General features: G+C 36.6%; 1 protein-coding gene across 1 annotated transcript in view; it reads right to left on the minus strand.

The window, feature by feature from the left end:
- Window positions 1-20,086, minus strand: part of HTT (huntingtin) — a 214,398-nt gene that overhangs the window by 12,953 nt on the left and 181,359 nt on the right. The window contains exons 58-61 of the mRNA XM_051965781.1: window positions 8,905-9,035; window positions 8,604-8,733; window positions 7,156-7,311; window positions 2,586-2,776 (exon numbers count right to left, since the gene is read on the minus strand). Of these exons, the coding sequence (XP_051821741.1) occupies window positions 2,586-2,776; window positions 7,156-7,311; window positions 8,604-8,733; window positions 8,905-9,035 (608 nt within the window). The remainder of the gene's footprint in view (window positions 1-2,585; window positions 2,777-7,155; window positions 7,312-8,603; window positions 8,734-8,904; window positions 9,036-20,086) is intronic.

Raw genomic sequence — 20,086 nt, forward strand, 5'->3', positions numbered from 1 at the left:
TGCCTTCAGGGCATCATAAAAGAACTTTGGATTGTTACTATCAGCATCAAAGGGACTCTCAACAGCCTCCTCACAGAGCCAAGAATCCTGAATCTCTCAGCACTTTCCTTTTGGAGTGCAACACTACTGTTTTTGAGATAGGCGACTACCCTGCTGGTAAATCCTGTGGAGTTCTTGTTTTTCATGCGACAGCTTTTGAGTTTCCTCAGCATTTTCATCACACCAATCTTCTTGATGCGTGTGAATGTTCTGACCCAGAGGAGCAAGTGCAGAGCTGCACACTAAACCTCGGGTCTTCTGGCAGTAGTCTGCTTTGGGGCCACCACTTGTGTTGGACAAAAGTATTTAGCTCGGGGTGAATAAGTCTATGGTCAGTGCAGCACTCTGTGCTACTCATAAAATCTGAAAACAGTGGCAGGGCACTTTCCTCAAAGTGGCCGCCACATTGTCACAAGCCTGTTGCTCACTCCTCTTGGTACGGAAACAAGCTTGTTAACTACATTAACTGTGACTGCTTCAGCTTTGTGCCACTCTCCAGTCAGCTGGCCTTCATTTGCCAGGCCTGCTTCACCCAAGGCTGCTGTAACAAGAACTACTTTGTCTTCCAGGTCTTCCGAATCCACATTGTCCATAAACGTGCCCCTACTCTGTGCACCAGCGGTGCCTGGGATCATCTTGGTAGAAGTCTCTGTACCTTTTTTGTGTTTCACCCGCTCAGTGGAGTTCCTGTCTGTCTTAGTAAGCAGGCCAGGGGTGGGTAATGCAGACAACTTTAGGGCTGAAGCCCTATGGTTCTTAAAAGGCTGCTGAGACTCCCAGGGGGCTCCCAAATCCCTTGCTGCTTCCAGTGAGAAGACAAACTTGTGGCCTGGGTCACTCTGAGTGTAACTTGTGACTCAGCTCCCAGGGTATCCATCTCTGTTACTTTATCACTTGCCTGTAGCCAGGTGTTTGAGACAGGTAAAAAGAAGAAAAGCTATGGTTTGTGTTTTTATTTGCACACAGTTGCTCAGACCCATCAGCCTCACTCACTCTCTCTCCCACAGCCAAAAATGTCTAGTGACAAGATGAAGTCAAGGTGACAGGTGACGGCTCAGGACACACTAGCCGACCCTGGTGGCTTCAGTGTTTAACCAAGCTCTAAGCACTCCACAGTACTTGCTTTTGCTGCCTTCTAGGCACTGGAACAAACTGTTCTCTTCAACCTCTTCCACCAGGGAAATGTTTCACAGGTTTGAGAGGACATCCCCACTAACTCACCAAAGAGTTTGAGACCACTTGATTACCCTCAACCTGGATTAGGCCATGGCCACTGTACGTGCAACATCTTCTTGGAGTCATAAGGAAGAGTTAGGTACATCAGGGAGACACCAAGGTGGAAAGCAGCCCTGAAAAGGGCTTGACTCTTGTACCAGTTACTAGTTTTCCCTGAACACATGCTAGGTCTCCTCTCTTCCACCCCCACCCCCCAAATTACAACTAAACAACCACAGTGACAAAAGTCATACTTCCAGAAGATGAGATAAGCACAGGTGCTGTTTTCCTGATTTGGGTAAGCAGAACTGGTGGCCATGTCTCTCAAGACTTTTGAAACTTTTAATGATTTCACTTATTTTCAGAGTGGTATTCCTTGTAGGTTTATTGCCACATGCCTCCAACCCTTCAGAGAGATTAACTTACTCGAGTACAACTGAGTCAACTGGAGCCTTTTTTATAAGGCCAAAATCTACTTTTTTTAGCTGAGGACAAGGGCAAAATAGATAAATTTTCCCTTCTCTAAGGAGACAAAGCAATTAAACAATGAGAGAGAATAAAGTTCATGTTTACTAGAGAAGCATTACATTTGGCGAAACTATGATTAGCTAGATAAAGATCTTAAGTGCTCTGACCTCAGTGTGATGATTACCCAAAGGATGGACCCCATTAGAGCACAATTTCGTCTGTGTGTGACTGGCTTGAAAACCCTTACTAATTAGGCTGAAAAAGCAAACCCTAGTAATGGCCCAAAATTTCATAGTGGAATTAAAGTGAAAATAATAGATCACATTTTAATTGAACTTCACAGTCCCACAGGCCCAAAAGGTCCTGACAACTTTCTATGATGGGGAGTTTGAACATCATGACCCCAATTTTATGAGTGTGAAACTGATGTTAAGAGAGGCTTGCTAAGAGAAATTTTTCTGCCTTCATTTTAGTCTGGATATCCCACCTGAAGCAATCCATTTATCTAAGCATAAGAATGTCAACTTCAATATTTTGAAATGCTCCAGTTTATTCTACCTAATTTATTGGGAGAGACAGTGTAGCAGAGTGGGAAGAGTTGAATCATGGTCCTGTCTAGTCTTCCTTGAGCCTTTGATTCCTGCACTTCTTCTCTTAAGAGTTATAGGAAAACTGCTTTAAAAATTATACCAATACAATATCAACCCTTTTCCATGCATATATTTTGAAAATAAAATCTTTAATTAAAAAAAATCATATCAACCCTCCTGGAAAAACAAAGTAACCATAAGCTAGCTTGTCATTAGAAAGACATGTTTCCCATAACAAGAAAGGACTTGAATGGACTCCCTCTGGTAACTTACTGAGCAATTCCTCTCAGATTAGAAAGGAGGTAATCACTGATAATTGGAATGAGCTGCTTTGCTGTTTCATCAAGTAAGTCACATTCGAGCACATAGAGGATGCCATGCAGTGCTCCAATCTTGCTTGGCAAATGGGTGCTTCGGAGTGTGGTCTCCAACAGTCTGCTCACTGGCTCCGCCACAGCTTTATCCTGAGGCACAAAAAATAGCAACAAAAGAGAATGTCACGCCAAACTGAGTTACCATCTAAAGCTTCATATCATTTGCAGAAGAGATGAACACTGCATTATATAGAAGACATGTTCTACCTATTTAATCTAGAATCTACAAGGAGGAACTGTCAGTTAGTTTTCTATCTAACTGATTCTATCAGAATCAGAACTAAATATACATATCGATTCACAAGGTACCCCAAAATACTTCAAGTAGAGAGGCAGACATAAATTAGTAAAATGTTTCTTTAATAAGGGCTTTCTTCCCCATCTTCAAGAAAGTCCTTCTACATAAGAGGTAGTTAACCTGAGATCTATGAAACTGGGTCTTAAAAATATTTTAATAATTCTTACATATTTTATTTTATTTATTTAAAGACAATATTATCAGAAGGGACCATAGCCATCACCAGATAGTCAAGAGGGTTGATGACACAAAAAAGATTAGGAACCTAGATGTTCACAGAAAATACAAAATATAGATTCCAGAGAGTAAAAAAACCAGCAATCTTTCTGACTATTCTGGAAAGTCTACAAATAAAGAATCCCTGGATGTAACAATTTTCTTTTTGTTTAATGAAAAATACTCATCAATATGGCCACAGTGCCAAAATGCATGAATATGCTGAATCTTTTGCTTTATTAATTTCAAGGATAAAGAGAATATTTCTTCCCCTCTTTTGTACTGTCCTTGTACTCTACTGCCTTGGCTCCTATGACAGTTTTAGTCTTTGAAGAACTGACCCCATTTGGAACAATAGGTATCCCTTTCTATAGTCCTTTTCAGCTCTAAATCTATGGTCTTAAGATGCACTACTCAATTGTGGTATGTTTATTCATAAATTAGTAAAACTTAATGCTGTTCAAATGCAGGGTGCCAAAAATCTCTACAAATGTTCATCGCTAAGGAATAATGTGTATATACATATGTACAAAAAAATTGGGTGGTCAAGTGATAATAAATCATCTTGCTTTAAGATCATTTTTGTCTGTATGGCTTTTCCCCCTTTATTGACAATGCTGCATTTGCTTGAGGGATATTTAGGCCTGGGCACACAAAAAAAATTACAATTAAATTTAATCTAACAGCTGAAAGTCTCTGCAAAGAAAAAGGGCCCCCTTACAAGTCTTAGTTGCTTTTTACATGGTTCATACAAGACCCCGAGGGTAGCAACTTCGAGCAATTGTGGTTACAAAAGAAAAGCTATTATATTTATCTGTCTATTCTCTAAATAATTTCTAAAAACATTAGTGTGGCTATGAAACTACAAGCTATCCCAGCCGGAAGATAAATGAAATAATTTTAAAAAACCTTCTGCTCAAAATTCTTGATATAGATGTAAGGATAGTTCATATAGGAAAATGAAGACATACATGTACTTGACACAAAATTGATTTTATATTTGAAATATCTAATAGACTCCATCTTCTTCTGGAGAGAAAAGAAGGAAAATACAAACAAAAGGGTTTTCAACATTCACAATCCAAAAATCACCAATAACTTCTGGGGCTGTCATAAAACAAATGGAATCTGGGAGACATATGAGTCATTACTAAACAATAGCATTGGAACTTGACCTTATTTAAAATTCCTATCTCTTGCAAAAATAAGATCAGGGTTTTTAAAATAGAAGAAAAACATTTGTTGAATGAAAGAATAGATGAATGAATAGATATAAATAGATGAACATATAGACTTATAGATAAGATGTAGTACCTTTATATTGATACTAGATAAAGAATAATAGAGAAATTGATGATAAACTCTATTAAAGCAGGAATTATATTTATCTATAAAGCAAAAAATATCAATTAAGGATCTACCCTGTACAAAAAAATGTGATTCTTTGTCCAAGTTTAATTGAGTCACAGTCCAAAACCCCAAGGAGAACTTGGAGGGGGAGGACACATGAAAAGATAATTACCACATGCAATATTCTATAAGTCATTACAACAAAAGTCTGAGGGGAATGTTTATCACTAACCAAGGAAAAACTAGGGAGGGCTTTCTGGAAGAAAAGGGTGTATCTGAGATGGATTTTAAAGGATTAGAGGCACCCACCATACATAAACAGGGGTAGGAAGTGCTCCAAGCACCAAGAGCAACCCGAGCTAAAGCACAGTGGCATCAGAGCACAATGTCTATTCAGGAGACAAAATGCTGTTAATGCTGGGATATAAGATAGTTTATGGAAAAACAGCTGGAAAGGTGTCACTGTAGAACCTGTGAATGCTAGGTAGAAGGGGAGAAGTTTGAACTTTTTATTTTATTAACCCCCAAACCTAGTTCAAATTGAAAAAACAAGTGATTGTATTTTTTCTGTCCTTACCAAACTATATTCCAATAATACAAAGTTCATGTCTTAAAAATCAACCCCAGTACCTAACATATTGCAGTGCACGGAGTTGGCAATTAATACAAGTTTGTGGAAGGAACGCCACAGATAACTCCAAATCCAAAGCTTTTCATCCTTCTCTCACACAACTCTATCCAGCACAGGACACATGCCAAACAAAATGGGCTACTCTACCATCAGCACCATCCTGCCCCTGGAACTTCAAACTGTTCTATTATCATGGGATAGATAATAACTCCCTTCCCTTTTTGCTACCACTACCTCTTTTTATTCTATTCATCTGCTTTGAAGCCTAGGTCCAACATCATTTTCATGAAGCTTTCTCAGATTTGTCTAGCTAGAAATAACTCATTTCTCAGACCTTGAACAGCACTTTTATCATACACAAAACAGTACTCTCTATTGTATGCTTATGGAACCTGTCTAGATACTAGATTCTCAATCAGACTGTTAACTTCACATGGGCAGAGACCATGTTTTCTTAATCTTTTTATCCTTCCCAGGGCCTTGAATAGGGTTTTGTACGAATGAGGCAGTTAATAAATGGCTAATGAATTAAAATTAGGAAGGGCACCAACTACAAGGGTTTGAAAACAGCTGAATCTCTATGCTGATGGCAAGGACTGGGTTTACTTCATCTTCTTTCAAAAAAAAAAAAAAAAACTAGGGCACCACATTGTACATTTTTTGTGTGTTCATTTAATAATGTTCCATGAGGAGAAATATAGGCAAAAAAATGGACAAAATTGGATCCCGAGTTAAACAAGAAGCAGAATTGGGAAAAGCTTCAAAGGAGGAACAGCCTGAATCTTATGACAAAGAGACACTGTAGCTTCTGGACTTGGAAAGCAGGAAAACGGAGCTGACACAGCCAGAGACTATGATGTGGATGGTCCGAGGAAGGGGAACTGCTATCAGGGGGGCAGTGAGAAACAAAAGGGGATCTGGATCACATCAGGGAAAAAAATGGGGGATTCAGTAAGTCTTTTGAATCTTTAGGGCAGAAGACGAAGGGAAAAAAGTCATCACGGACTGCCAGTTAAGAGAATAATGACATGTAGACAGTCACGATGTAGGGAGAACAGTATACACTATTCTGGCCTCCCAAGGCTGACTAAAGGTTTTAAATTAGATGAAGTATGAGGAGGTCTAGATGGGACCTAAGGTCTCTTTGAACTCCAGCATTCTGCAGCTCTACGAATAGTCAAGGATGCTTCTTCAAAGCATCTCAATGGGTGGAAAACAAAAAGCTGAATTAGAAGTGCTCCAGTGGTGGAGCAATCCTGGACTTTATGACAGGCTAAGTGACTTCTGCAAGCCCTTTCTGTTCAAAAAGCCAATAATTCTGTGAAGATTGGAGAGGCAATAAAATTAACTGCCTTTATAAGGAGCATTTGTTCAGTCAGATCAGACTTCCTGAGAGTAACACTACTCATTCTGTCACTGAAGCCCTGAATGAGAGGATCCTGTGTCTAACTCAACTCATTTCCCCCTTTGCCATGCATTCCTCCTCTTTTTCCTGTTCCTCCACTTTCCCAATTCTGCTGAGGGTTCCATAGCTTTCTGGTTTCCTTCATCTCCCCACAGCTTTCACACATATGCATTTCCTCACTTTTACTCCCATCACCAAATGCAGGCCCTACTTCATTACCTCTTGTCTTGCTCACAACAGTATCCTAATTGGTCTTCCTGCCTCCATAATATCTCTTATTCAATATATCCTTCACATGCTGCCTGAGTAATCTTCCCAGTTCCCAGCTCTGACCTTGTCATTCCCCTACTCAAAAGCCTTGTAGCTCCCCAGAACCTGCAGAATAAAGTACGCTTCTTATTTCATTGACTCTGATTTAACTCCTGATCCAGGAACTGGCAATTCACTCAGCATTCTTCTGCCATGATCAAGTTAAGAAAGTCACCAAAGTATTATTAAATACATGGAAGCTGTTACATATTTTAAAATTTTTTAAAAAAGGGCTGGACCCAGAAGTATTTATATCTTACCATTCCCAGAACAGCAGCTGCTTTACAAGTAGCTGGTACTAAATACTGAAGGAGGATTTCATCTTCAGAAGGATGCACCCTTCGAAGCTCTGTCAGTGTTAAGTACATCATTTCAAATTGATTCCTCTCCGTAAACAAGTCTGAGACTGCCAGGAGCTGGACACAAACAGATACCATGCCCACAGAGGGAGAATTAGGTTATCAGGAATATAAAACAAGAGCTACAAATATTGCCAATGAGAACAAATGTTCATCTGCAAGTGGTAATATAGAGGGAACAACAAAGCCTAAGGGGGCTTTCAGGATTTAGAAATGAAACAAATCTTCTAGACCAAACTACTGTGAAGTTTTTGGTGTAGTTAGGACCAGCAGGAAACAGAAGGAAGAAGGCTGGATTGTAGTCAGAAGTCTTGAACCCTGCTTTTGGCATTCAGTATGATACCGAACATGTCACTTCTTCTCCAAGCCTCAGTTTCTCATCTGTAAAATGAAGTGACTGGGTAAAGTGATTTTTAAAATGTTCTTTCAGCTCTAAATACTATTCTCTGAACAATGATAATGTAGACAATTTTTTTTTAAATTTTTTTTTTGTAGACAGTTTTTTACAAGTACTTTGTGAACTATATTGTGTCATGAAACTATGAGCTCTTATTACTGTCATCTCTCAAAATATCTTTAAGTTCATATTTCCTTAGCTATTGATTGAAAGGTTAGAAAAATCTATATTTTGGCTATAGAAACACTGCAAGAAGAAAGTGAGCTTTATCAGGAGCAGGAAATCTTCCTCATGTGGAAAGAGGACCTATCTACTAGATAACTGCTCAAAATCACTGCAAAGCTCTTTTCAAATGATTTTTTTTTTCAATCCTTCTGACTACACCAAGGAGAAAGTCTCATTTGTATTAATAATATTTAATACACCAATTTAGCACAATGGTGTGCAATACATCAATTCTAGCAATGGTATTTCATAAGTAGCTGAGTATAATTAAAGAATTGCCCCATTAATGGGAAAGCCCATTAGAATAGGAAAAAGGTAGCAAATATTTGAACCTATAGATCAAGAATCCTAAAATCAAGGAGTTAGCAATATTAATAGCAATAACTATAGCAATCAAATGAATGCTTTAAAATTTAGAAGATGTTTTCCCATGCTGGGTTTCATTAGATGCATGTGATTGTCCTGATGAGAGAGGTTTGGCAGACATTTTACCCTTGAAAACATGAAAGGTCAGCAAGGATATGTGGCTTGTCCAGAGTCACAAAGCTAAGCTCTCAAATACAGAAATGGAAATCAAAGAAGCCTTCTTACTCCTGATCCAGAGCTCTTCCCACCAGATTAAAAGATAGGGTTGGCTGTTCTTTTAGGTTTACATTTTGTTGCTGTTCCAGGACAGGAATAAGAGAGTCACATTTAGGGAAAATGTTCAGGAAAAAAAAAAACTTACAGATCTCACTACTTCACTGATCAAAATGACTGGGGTTCTTTTGGCTGAACTTGAAGGGAGTATCCACTGACTGTATAATTCAAGCAAAAACTGCGAACAAGAATGTATATCAACTCCAGCCCGGTGTTTCCTGCAAAGAGCAAGACTCTAAGTATTCTCTCAAATTCTAAATATGTTACCAAATCTTGTTTTGGGAGTTTGTTTCTCTTCCCCTTTCTCCCCCAGCCAAATTACATACAAATGGATGTCCTCACAGTTTAAGGAAATTGATATTCAAACAAAATAAAATTGTGTTGAAAACCTGGAGTTTATTGGAGATGTTGGGGGTGAAGAAGGGGCAGGAAGATCACTCTCATCTTCTTCATCTTCATCCCATTCTTCTTCTCTCAATGGGGTAATATTATTTCCCAGCCACACAGAGTGTATAGAGACCTAAAAATACATAAAGTAACAGTGAAAAATGTTTTTTTCCCTGAACAGAAAAATATGAAAAGCATTTAAACAGAGCATTACTACATGTAGAGCACTGTGCTCAGCTCTGTGGCAGACATGAAATTTGGAGAAGACATGGTCTCTAAACTGTAGGTCACTGAAGGCCCTAAAATCTAGTAAAGGGAGACCACACCTAAATAGCTAATTAAAATGAATGATATTATTTGACAGACACAGTAGAGAATTATTAAATCAAGTAAGGTTGGGGGGCAGGAACAAGAAGGGCTTCATGGAGAAAGTCATATTTAGGTTAGGCTTTAAAAGATGAAGAATATCTATGAGCAAAAAGGGAAACAATATTCTAAAAATAGAAAATGATTTTAAAAATTAAAATCAATATATATTTTAAAAGATAATGAACCTCAAGAATCTGCTTTCTAACTGATACACAAGGACCAGAGTAGTTAAACTCTGTAGCTGACATCTATACAGCCCATGATGAAAGACAGAGATTAATATTTTGCTCAAAATAATACCCATTTTCTTCCTTATCTTTTTATGACATCTTTTTAATTTATTTAATATTTGCCCCCATTAAATTTAAAACAATTTTTAAACATTTGTTTTTAAAACATTTGAGTTCCAGATTCTCTCCCTTATCCCCCCTCCCAACTCCTACAAAGAAACCACATGTGAAATTATGCAAAACATTTCCATAAAAGTAATGTTGTAAAAGAAAACCTAGATCTCCCACCCTAATTAAAAAAAAATCCTCAAGAAAAATTGTGTGTGTGTGTGTGTGTTTTCAATCTGTATGCAAACACAATCAGTTTCTTCTCTGGGTACGGATAGGACTTTTCATCATACGTCCTTTACAATAGTCCTGAATCACTATATGAGAATAGTAAAGTCATTTATAGCTGATCATCCCAAAACACTGTTATTATTTTGTATACACTACATTTCACTTTGCTTGAGTTCACAGAGGACTTTCCAGTTTTTTTCTGAGAACATTCTGCTTATCATTTCCCAAAGAACAAGAATATTCCATGACAATCACATACCACAATTTATTCAGCCATTCCCCAATAGATGGGTATCCCCCCAATTTCCAAATTTTTGCCTTGAGAAGAGAGCTGCTACAAATATTTTTATATAAATCATCCATAACTACTCTGAAGGACTTATAATGAAAAATCCTAGCTATATCCAGAGAAGGAACTGATTATGACTGAATACAGATGGAAACATTCTCTCTCTCTTGTTTAACTTAATTTTTCTTGAGGGTTTTTATTTTCATTGGGTAGAAGAGCTGTTTTTTTGCCCCAACAACTTGACTTTTATGAAAATATTTTGCATAAATTCATTAGAAGTTTCTTAATTGTGAGTGGGGATGAGGGAGAGAACTAGAACTCAAAAACTTTAGAAACAAATGTAAACTTTTTAAAAAAATTCTGAATGTATCTGGAGGAAAATATTAAATAAATAAAAACCAAAAACCAAAAATAAATATTTTTTTCTTTTCTTTTCTTTTTAAATCTCTTTTGGTATTCATGCCTAGTCATGATATTAGGTCAAAATATATGCATCAATTTATAGCCCTTTGGACATAGATCATATCTTTTGATCATTTATCAATTGGAGTATGGCTCTTATTTTTATAAATTTGATTCAGTTCCCTCTAAATTTGAGAAATGAGGTCTTACTTGCTTCAAAATTCTTTATACAATTACTACGGCTAACTGTATTCTTTCTATTCTCTCTCTCCTTTCACTCTGTCCATCTTCAAGTGTTTTGCTGACTCTAATATGCCTTCTCTTTTGTCACCCTCCACTCTTCCTATATCCCATTCCCTTCCTATTTTCCTGCAGGGTAAGATACATTTCTATATGCCCATACTGAGTGTAAATGTTATTTCCTCTTTGAGCCAATTAAGATAAGAATAAGGTTCACTCATTCATCCTCTTCTCTCCCTCGACTGTAAAAGCTTTTTCTTGCCTCTTTTTTATGGCAGATAATTTACACTGTTCCACTTCTCTCTTTCCCTTTTTCCCAGTACATTCCTCTCATTCCTTAGTTTCATCATTTTAAAAAAAGATATTATATCTTCATATTCAACTCACACCTATGCCCTCTGTCTACATACACTTCTTCAAACAGCCACAATAATGAGAAAATTCTAATGATTTACAAGTATCATACACTCATGTAGGAATGTAAATAAAGAAACCTTATTAAGTCCCTTATATCACTTTCCTGATTACCTCTTTATGCTTATCATGAGACCTGTATTTGAAAATCAAATTTTCCAACCAGTTCTGGACTTTTTAATCACAAATGTTTGAAAATACTATTTCAGTAAATTTCCACCTTTTCCCTAGAAAGATTATACTCAGTTTTGCTGGGTACAAGATTCTTGGTTGTAATCCTACTTCCACTGCTCTTCAGAATATCATATTCCAAGCTTTCCAATCCTTTAAAGTAGAAGCCACTAAATCTTGTGTGATTCTGACTGTGGCTCCACTATACTTCTTTCTGGGTGCAATATTTTTTGCTTCACATGGGAGTTCACATGGCTATACCATTCCTGGGAGTTTTCATTTTGGGATCTCTTTCTGGAGATAATTAGTGGATTCTTTCAATTTCTATTTTATCTTCTGGTTCTAGAATACCAGGAATATTTTCCTTGATAATTTTTTTTATTATAGCTTTTTACTGACAACATATGTATGGGTAATTTTTCAACACTGACCCTTGCAAACACTTCTGCCCCACTTCTTTTCCTTTCCTTCCCTACACCCCCTTCTCCAAATGGCAGGCAGTCTCATATATGTTAAACATGTTAAAGTATATCTCAAATACAATATATGTGTTACATATTTATATAATTCTCTTGTTGTACAAGAAAAATCGGATTTAGAAAGGTAAAAATAAGCTGGGGAGAAAAGCAAAAATGTAAGCAGCCCACACTCATTTCCCAGTGTTCTTTCACTGGGTGTAGCTAGTTCTGTTCATCACAGATGAATTGGACCTGGGTTGGATCTTCTCATTGTTGAAGAGAGCCACGTCCATCAGAATTGATCCCCATATAGTATTGTTGTTGAAGTGTATAATGATCTCCTGGTTCTGCTCATTTCACTTAGCATCAGTTCATGTAAGTCTCTTTAGGCCTTTTTGAAATCATCCTGCTGGTCGTTTCTTACCAAACAATAATATTCCATAACATTCATATACCACAATTTATTCAGCCATTCTCCAGTTAATGGGCATTCACTCAGCTTCCAGTTTCTTGCCACTACAGAAAGGGCTGCCACAAACATTTTTTGCATATGTGAATCCCTTTCCCTCCTTTAAGATCTCTTTGGGATATAAGCCCAGTAGAAACACTGTTGGATCAAAGAGTATGCACAGTTTGATAACTTTTCGGGCACAGTTCCAAATTGGTCTCCAGAATGGCTGGATATATTCACAATTCCACCAAGAATGTATTAGTGTCCCAGTTTTCCTCCAACATTCATCATTATCTTTTGCTGTCATCTTAGCCAAGATAAATTTCTTGAAAGATGATGTATGATACCTGTTTTCTGCAAAATTCTAGACCCTAGTTTTCAGAACTGCTCGAGTAGGAATCAAGGATGGAAAATATAGGCCAAGATGATCACCTGCAGGCCTCTGAATGGGCATTCTGTAAAACAATGCCTTTTAAAAAACTCTAGCCTCATTTCTATTTTTCCTCAGCTATAAAAACCTACCAATAGGAAAATAAAAAAAGAGAAGACACATGGTTTTTATGCCCCAAGCCCACCATCTGTGGTTATGCCAAGCCCTATTCTCCATCTAAATAGTGATTTCTAGGGAGAAGCCACCTAACTAGAAAACAAATAAGAGGCTAAGGAATCTTCAAGATCCTAATTCAAATTCCCAAGCTTTTAGGTATATACAAGTGAAGAGGCACAAATACATTCTGTATCTTCCGAAATGCTAGACCTCCACCTCCAAAGCTATATATATAGCATCCGTTCTTTTAGATTACCTGCACTCTAATATCTGTGTGAAAGCAGATGCCAAGGGAAAGAATAAATTACAAAACACAATCTCAAATTCTTAAAAGGAAAAAAAATTCAAGTTGCTTGCATCCTATCTCAAGGCAAGCAAAGCTAGAGTCATCCATCTTCTGGATGAAAATTATCAGGTAAAAAGGCCTCATTAATTAATTATGATGTAATAAAACATTAAATTTTAGAAAATTAAGCCTTTTCTTAAGCTAAAATCTCTTTGTTTTATCTTCTAGACAGAAATAAACAAAAATTCTAGCAAGAATAAATCATCTTAGATCTTCCTTGCACATAATATTAATAGTTATCTATGAGGAAAGACTTTACTTGACTGCTACAAGGAGAAGATGAAAGCGTGCAATCACCCCTGACAATACAGGGCAAATCCTGCCTGACATACTAAAAGCAAAGGAATAAAGTTAGTTTAAAGTTAGTTAGACTTCATTGATTTCCTTGCCAAATTCTCATATTTGTCTAGTAATTTAATAATAGTTTTGCCAGAGAGCATCATTCAAGCTAGCAAATCTGGAGTTTCTAGAATCTTATGGTGTATGCATATGTCTTTGTTCACTTTTTAAAAAAACAATTAAAGTATTTATTGATTTTCTGGCACATCTACTGTTCTCTTTATGATTCTCAAAAATTACTAATACTAGATCTGCAACCAAATCTATACTTTTAGCATCCCTGGAATGCAATTTGAGCCTCAAGACAAACTCATCTACAGCAGACAGCTGTTCTTTAAGCAGACCTCTGGGGCATCTCTCACATCAGTTCTTTCCTTTATCCCCGTGCCACCCAACAGTAAAGGATCTCATAACACTTCAGCAACTATATACTATATATACTATAACCAACTGTTCTCTTCATTAATAAAAGTATAGCTACTATTTCTTAATGTACATGCTGCAAAAAAGCAGAAAAAGAACATATACACACACATACAATAACCCAAAGATAGGAAGAACATCTGGACTAGGTTATAAATATATAAAATAGATTCATATCAGAGGTGAGATAATTTGAAGGTTGTTTGATTGATCTCAAAATAATGTGAAAAAGAAAATACTAAGCACTTGAAAAAAATTTATATGTATTCTTTTTACTAAAATAGGACAATTTAGAAATAAGAATGAGTAAAGAAGAAATAAAATGATCACTTCTGGTAGATATGTTGGTATAGATTTAGAATGCTGGTATACAGTTAGAAACAATAATTCTAACAAAGTTGCAGGATACCAAATAAATCCATATAAATCATAAGCATTCCTGTATAATACCAAAAGAGCCCAGAAGGAAGAATAAGAGTTTCATTCAAAATAATTTCAGAAGCAATAAAATGTTAGGAAGTGGATCTATCAAGATTCACTAGGCATTGGATGATTTCCCAAGGCAGCTAGCTCACAAGGTACATAGAGCACTGGTCTGGAGTCAGGAAGACCTTAGTTCAAACCTAGGCCTCAAACTCTATTCTAAATATTATTATTTCCTGTTTACCGGTGAGAAAATTTGGGGGAAGTGACTAGGCCATGACCCCACACCTGGTAAATTCCTGGAGTAGAGATTTAAACACAGTTTTCCAGACTCCAACTCCACATTAATTCTGTTATTGCAAAGATTAAGTCCTTGAAAGATAAACTGAACTGTATGACACAGACAGTCACATCAATGAGATCCCAGGTTAATGAAAGTATACTTTGAAAGCTACATTTTATGAATGGATGCCTATTAATTGGAGAATGGTTGAGTAAATGTGGTATATGAACGTTATGGAATATTATTGTTCTGTAAGGAATGACCAGCAGGATGAATACAGAGAGGACTGGCGAGACTTACATGAACTGATGCTAAGTGAAATGAGCAGAACCAAGAGATCATTATATACCTCAACAACGATACTGTTTGAGGATGTATTCTGATGGAAGTGGATCTCTTCGATAATGAGAGCTAATTCAGTTTCAACTGATCAAAGATGGACAGAAGCAGCTACACCCAAAGAAAGAACACTGGGAAATGAATATAAACTGCTCGCATTTTTGTTTTTCTTCCCGGGTTATTTATACTTTCTGAATCCAATTCTCCCTGTGCAATGAGAAAACTGTTCGGTTCTGCACACATATATTGTATCTAGGATATACTGTAACCTATTCAACATGTAAAGGACTGCTTGCCATCTAGGGGAGGGGGTGAAGGGAGGGAGGGGAAAATCGGAACAGAAGTGAATGCAAGGGATAATGCTGTAAAAAATTACCCTGGCATGGGTTCCATCAATAAAAAGTTATTAAAAAAAAAAAAAAAAAAGAAAGCTACATTTTACTCTTTCCTTTTTTAAATCAGATTTACTAAGGGTTTGTCTATTTTGTTGGTTTTTTCATAGAACCAACTCTTAGTTTTATTAATTAATTCAATAGTTTTTTTACTTTCAATTTTATTGATCTCTCCTTTTATTTTTAGAATTTCAAGTTTAGTGTTTGATTGAGGGTTTTTAATTTGTTCCTTTTCTAGCATTTTTAGTTGCAAGCCCAATTCATTGACCTTCTCTTTCTCTATTTTATACAAATAGGCCTCTAGAGATATGAAATTTCCCCTTATCACCGCTTTGGCTGCATCCCATACATTTTGGTATGATGTCTCATTATTATCGTTTTCTTGGATGAAGTTATTAATTATGTCTATAATTTGCTGTTTCACCCAATCATTCTTTAGTATGAGATTATTTAGTTTCCAATTATTTTTTGGTCTACTTTCCTGTGGCTTTTTATTGAATGAGAAAGCTACATTTTAACTAAAATATTCTGTACCTGAAGTGTGATGTACAAACAATGAATCTTCATTAAGGTAGTGAATTTTTAAAAAGTACATATTTCCCATGAAAAAGGTACTATTTTCACAAGGCAAAATTTTCAGAAAAGTTAACTTTAATATTAGAGAAATTTCTCTATAAAATAAAAATTATTTATAATAGATATTGTAATTCTTACATTCTCAATGGGTGGGGAAAAGATAAAAGGAAGGACAGAATTGGAACTCTAAAGAAAAATAAACTTGGATTTTTAAAAAAATTATGTTAATTTAGTAGGAAAATTTAGAAAGCAGTTGATTAAAAAAATTTTTTTAACCAAAGGAAATTAACAGGTAATTTCAAGAGAAGAATATTGCTTTTGCACAAATAAAACCAGTGAGGCTGGGATAAGATTGTTACAGGAATATTTAACCTATATATTGGATTACTTAGGGTCTAGAAAAGGGGGGAGGAGAAAAGGAGAGAGAAAAATGTGGAACACAAGGTTTTGCAAGGGTGAATGTTGAAAACTGTCTTTGAATATATTTTGAAAATAAAAACTATTATTAAAAATTAAAAATAAAAGAAATTGTTGTAGGAGAACTTTATATCAAATATCTACCGTGTTTCCCTGATAAGACCTATCCTGAAAATAAGTCCTCCCCCGAAAATAAGCCCTATTGAGATTGCTACTGTAGTGAAGGTGATCCCCGGCGCTACACTCTACATTACGGTACCCTCTGTATGCACCGTCTCTCCCTCCCCCATACCCCCGAGTGAAACGCACGCCGCGCTCCGAGCTGCATCCAATCAGAGCTGCAGCAGTGAGCGCGTCATCCTGTTCTTCCCCAGTGATTTGCTGGCTGGCGCCATTGAAAGCAGTGCCGCGGAGGAGAGCTGAGGCAGGACAACATAAAAACCCGATATGTAAGCAGGACTGAGGGGGCATGATGGAGGATAAAAGAAGAACTCAGGGGGCATGATGGAGGATAAAAGAAGAACTCAGCCAGCACTCACCACGCTAAAGAAATGAAGAACTTCCTTGCAGAGAGAAGAATAGATCAAGTAATGATTCCTGCAGGAATGACTGCCTATCTCTAGACCCTTGATATTGCAATAAACAAGCCATTCAAGGACCATTTGCACATGGAAGTCAATGACTACATTGTAAATAGAATGGAAAGAAATCAGTGTGGAAACTTTGTGAAGCCCTGTCTGCAAGAAGTCGTGACTTGGTGAAGAAGTCATGGGATAAAATTACTGACAGCTGTGTTGCCAAGGCACTATGAGCAGGTTACCTGGACAAGACATGTTCATTTAAAGAGAGCTATATTGCTGGACATGACAGATTGGGTCCACTTCTTCTGAAGGAAATAGAAGCGCAAGACATCCAGGACGGAATTCAGGGTATGGACACTTATGACGATGTTGTTGAAGAAGATGACATGATCATTATTGAATAAAGGTACTTTTTTTGGTTCACATTTACCTGTTTATTAAAATTGCTGTCAATGTTCATTAAAATAAGCCTTCCCCTGAAAATAAGCCCTCTGGTGGTTTTCTGTCCAAAATTTTTTTTTAATAAGACAGTGTCTTATTATCGGGAAAACACGGTAAGAAGAGTCTGAGGTTTGAGACCCTGAGGGAATTAATGCAGATATACAAGATCAAGAGCCATTCCTCAAAAAGTAAGTGCTCAAAGGAATTCTGATAAGGTCCATCAATGTCATGTGAAACACTGCTCCAAGTTATTAATAATGAAATGTAAATCAAAACAACTCTGAAGTGTCTTTACATTTGGTTCCCATAAATCCCCTTGGAATTCTGTGCAAGCCATTTACAATGGCTGATATTTAAAAGGTTGTGGGAAGACAGGCATATTCATAGGTGTTTTTATTTTTTATTTATTTTGAAACTAAAACAACATAAATACAAGACTCAAAAATTTTGCTGGTTTGTTTTTTGTTTTTTTTAACAAATAAAAAATGATAAGAACACACTACCTTCAATAAAAGAAATTTCCCCACAAATTCAGGAAAAACATTTCTTAAAATAATAACAGCTTTTTATTTATCGAAATACATGCAGAGATGGTTTTCAACATTCACTCCTGAAAAATCTTGTGTAAAAAAGCACTTAAAATAATAGAATCCTACATATTTTAAAACCTATCCCACAATTCAAAACTCCAATTACTCTGAAAAGTGATTTGGAATCATGTTGAAGAAATGGGTTTTCAGTGCTGGAGTATACATGAGAAAGCGCAAAGATAGAGAGAAATACCTGATGTACTCCAAAATATTCACAGTAGCATTTTTGATGTTAGTAAACAGTTGAAAACAAAGTAGATGTTTATGATCTGAGAATAGTTAAATTCATTGTTTTATACAATAATCACAGAATATTACTGTACCATAACATAATGAAAAAAAAAAATCAGGGACTCATGGGAAGATTTACATCAACTAAAGAAAGGTAAAATAAAAGAACCAGAAAAAACCCCACAATGAAAATTATATAAATAAAAATCCCTCTCCCCACCCAAAATCAAAGAAACAAAGCAAACAAACAAAAAAAGAGAATGTCATTTAATTGTAATGACCAAAACGTTTGGTCTTAGAGAAGAGCTGAGAAAATGTACTTTCCCTTTTTTGTGTGGAAGTGGATTTGAATATGGAAGATTATATTACAGTATGATAGAGTTGTTATGTTGGAAGGTAGGAGGAAAGTTACTTCTTACTTTTTAATTAATAGTTTTGATGAAGCATAGGACCCTGACACTCTCGGAAAACTCTCTGAAAACTCTGGCAAGGAGAAAGTCTCCTTGAATCCTGACTCAGTTGGGGACCCCACAACAGGGAAATATCCTAAAAGCTTCATTCTGTTTTCCTGAGAGATGAACACTATCCCCACTCACAACACTCACTACTGATTAAGCTTTCCACTGAATTGAAGGTATTCATTCAATTTTATTCAAATTCCAGCTCAAGCTGAAACCCAGCCCCCATCAAGAGCAAAAATCCCAGCTTATAGCCAAGATTTCTATTATAAAAAGAGCCAATTTTAAACTCAGTCCTTGCAGAGGACCTAATATGCCATCCCTGGCATAGCAGCAATTTCTGAAATGATAATCTCTTTCAGAGTTACCCTCTCTTTATCTCCCTCACCTCTTTCCTTAATAAAACTTTATACCTCTCTGTCGGGATTTCTCTACTAGAAACTTTACTTTTCTGCTGGGACCTAGCCACTAAGGAATTCAGTCTTTCTATTCATGCATAGCACAGCACAGGCTGACTTCCAATGCTAATAATAAACTTCTTTTTAACAGTCTAGCTTTTCTGGGTTATAAATTCCTTTACTTCTGCACCGCCAGAAAGGGGTTGCCACAACTCCTACCTTGCACAGAATTCCAAGGGGATTTATGGGAACCAAACCCCTTCATATGGTTCCCTGAACCCTGAACCTATCACTAACCTCATCATTTAACTCCCTGATTACCAGGAACCCTAATCTTATCATTTTGGTTCCCTGAATCTAATCTCATCAGTTTGTTACAGGGGATGCTTTACTGAGAGAAGGAGGAGAAGAGATATACAGACATAAAAGTGACATGAAAGCAAAAGATATTTACATATTTAAAAAAAATCATACTAAATTAAATTGCTTTAGAGCTAATAGTGATTCAATTTTGTTTTAGACTTCCTGAATAACTCTCAATTTTCAAGAAGATCAGATGAATAACTTTTGAAGCATCATAATATGTTGAATATAAGCCTTCCTTCCAGGGAAATAAATGACAACCTTCTTCCCTACTGTAGGACACAACTCTTCTGAAGTTTTGACCAGAGAAAATGTGTCATTTTTAGCCAAGTGTTTAGAGATTAGTTTCTCTGTAGGGATCCTTATACAATAGTGAAAGATCTCATTTCATGGCATTCTACAATATAAAAGCTCTGTTCTAGTCAGGGTGGTCTCAAGAAAGTATAACCTCAGAAGGAGTTTTGGGAAAATGGCAGAAAATACCAGGCTCTTCAACTCTTTCCCATTAACAAGACAACATATCACCTCAAGGTAAACTTGGCAGAAACAAGTAAAAACTGTCCTGTCTTGACAGGCTGGGAGGACCTTAGGAAAATGTGACCTCCAGAAACAGAAGTTTTACCCAAGTGAAGGGCAAAAACCTCTAGGCAGAATCCACCAATCAACAAATAACA

This window comes from Antechinus flavipes, chromosome 6 (genome assembly GCF_016432865.1).
Source record: "Antechinus flavipes isolate AdamAnt ecotype Samford, QLD, Australia chromosome 6, AdamAnt_v2, whole genome shotgun sequence".
Taxonomy (NCBI): Eukaryota; Metazoa; Chordata; class Mammalia; order Dasyuromorphia; family Dasyuridae; genus Antechinus; species Antechinus flavipes.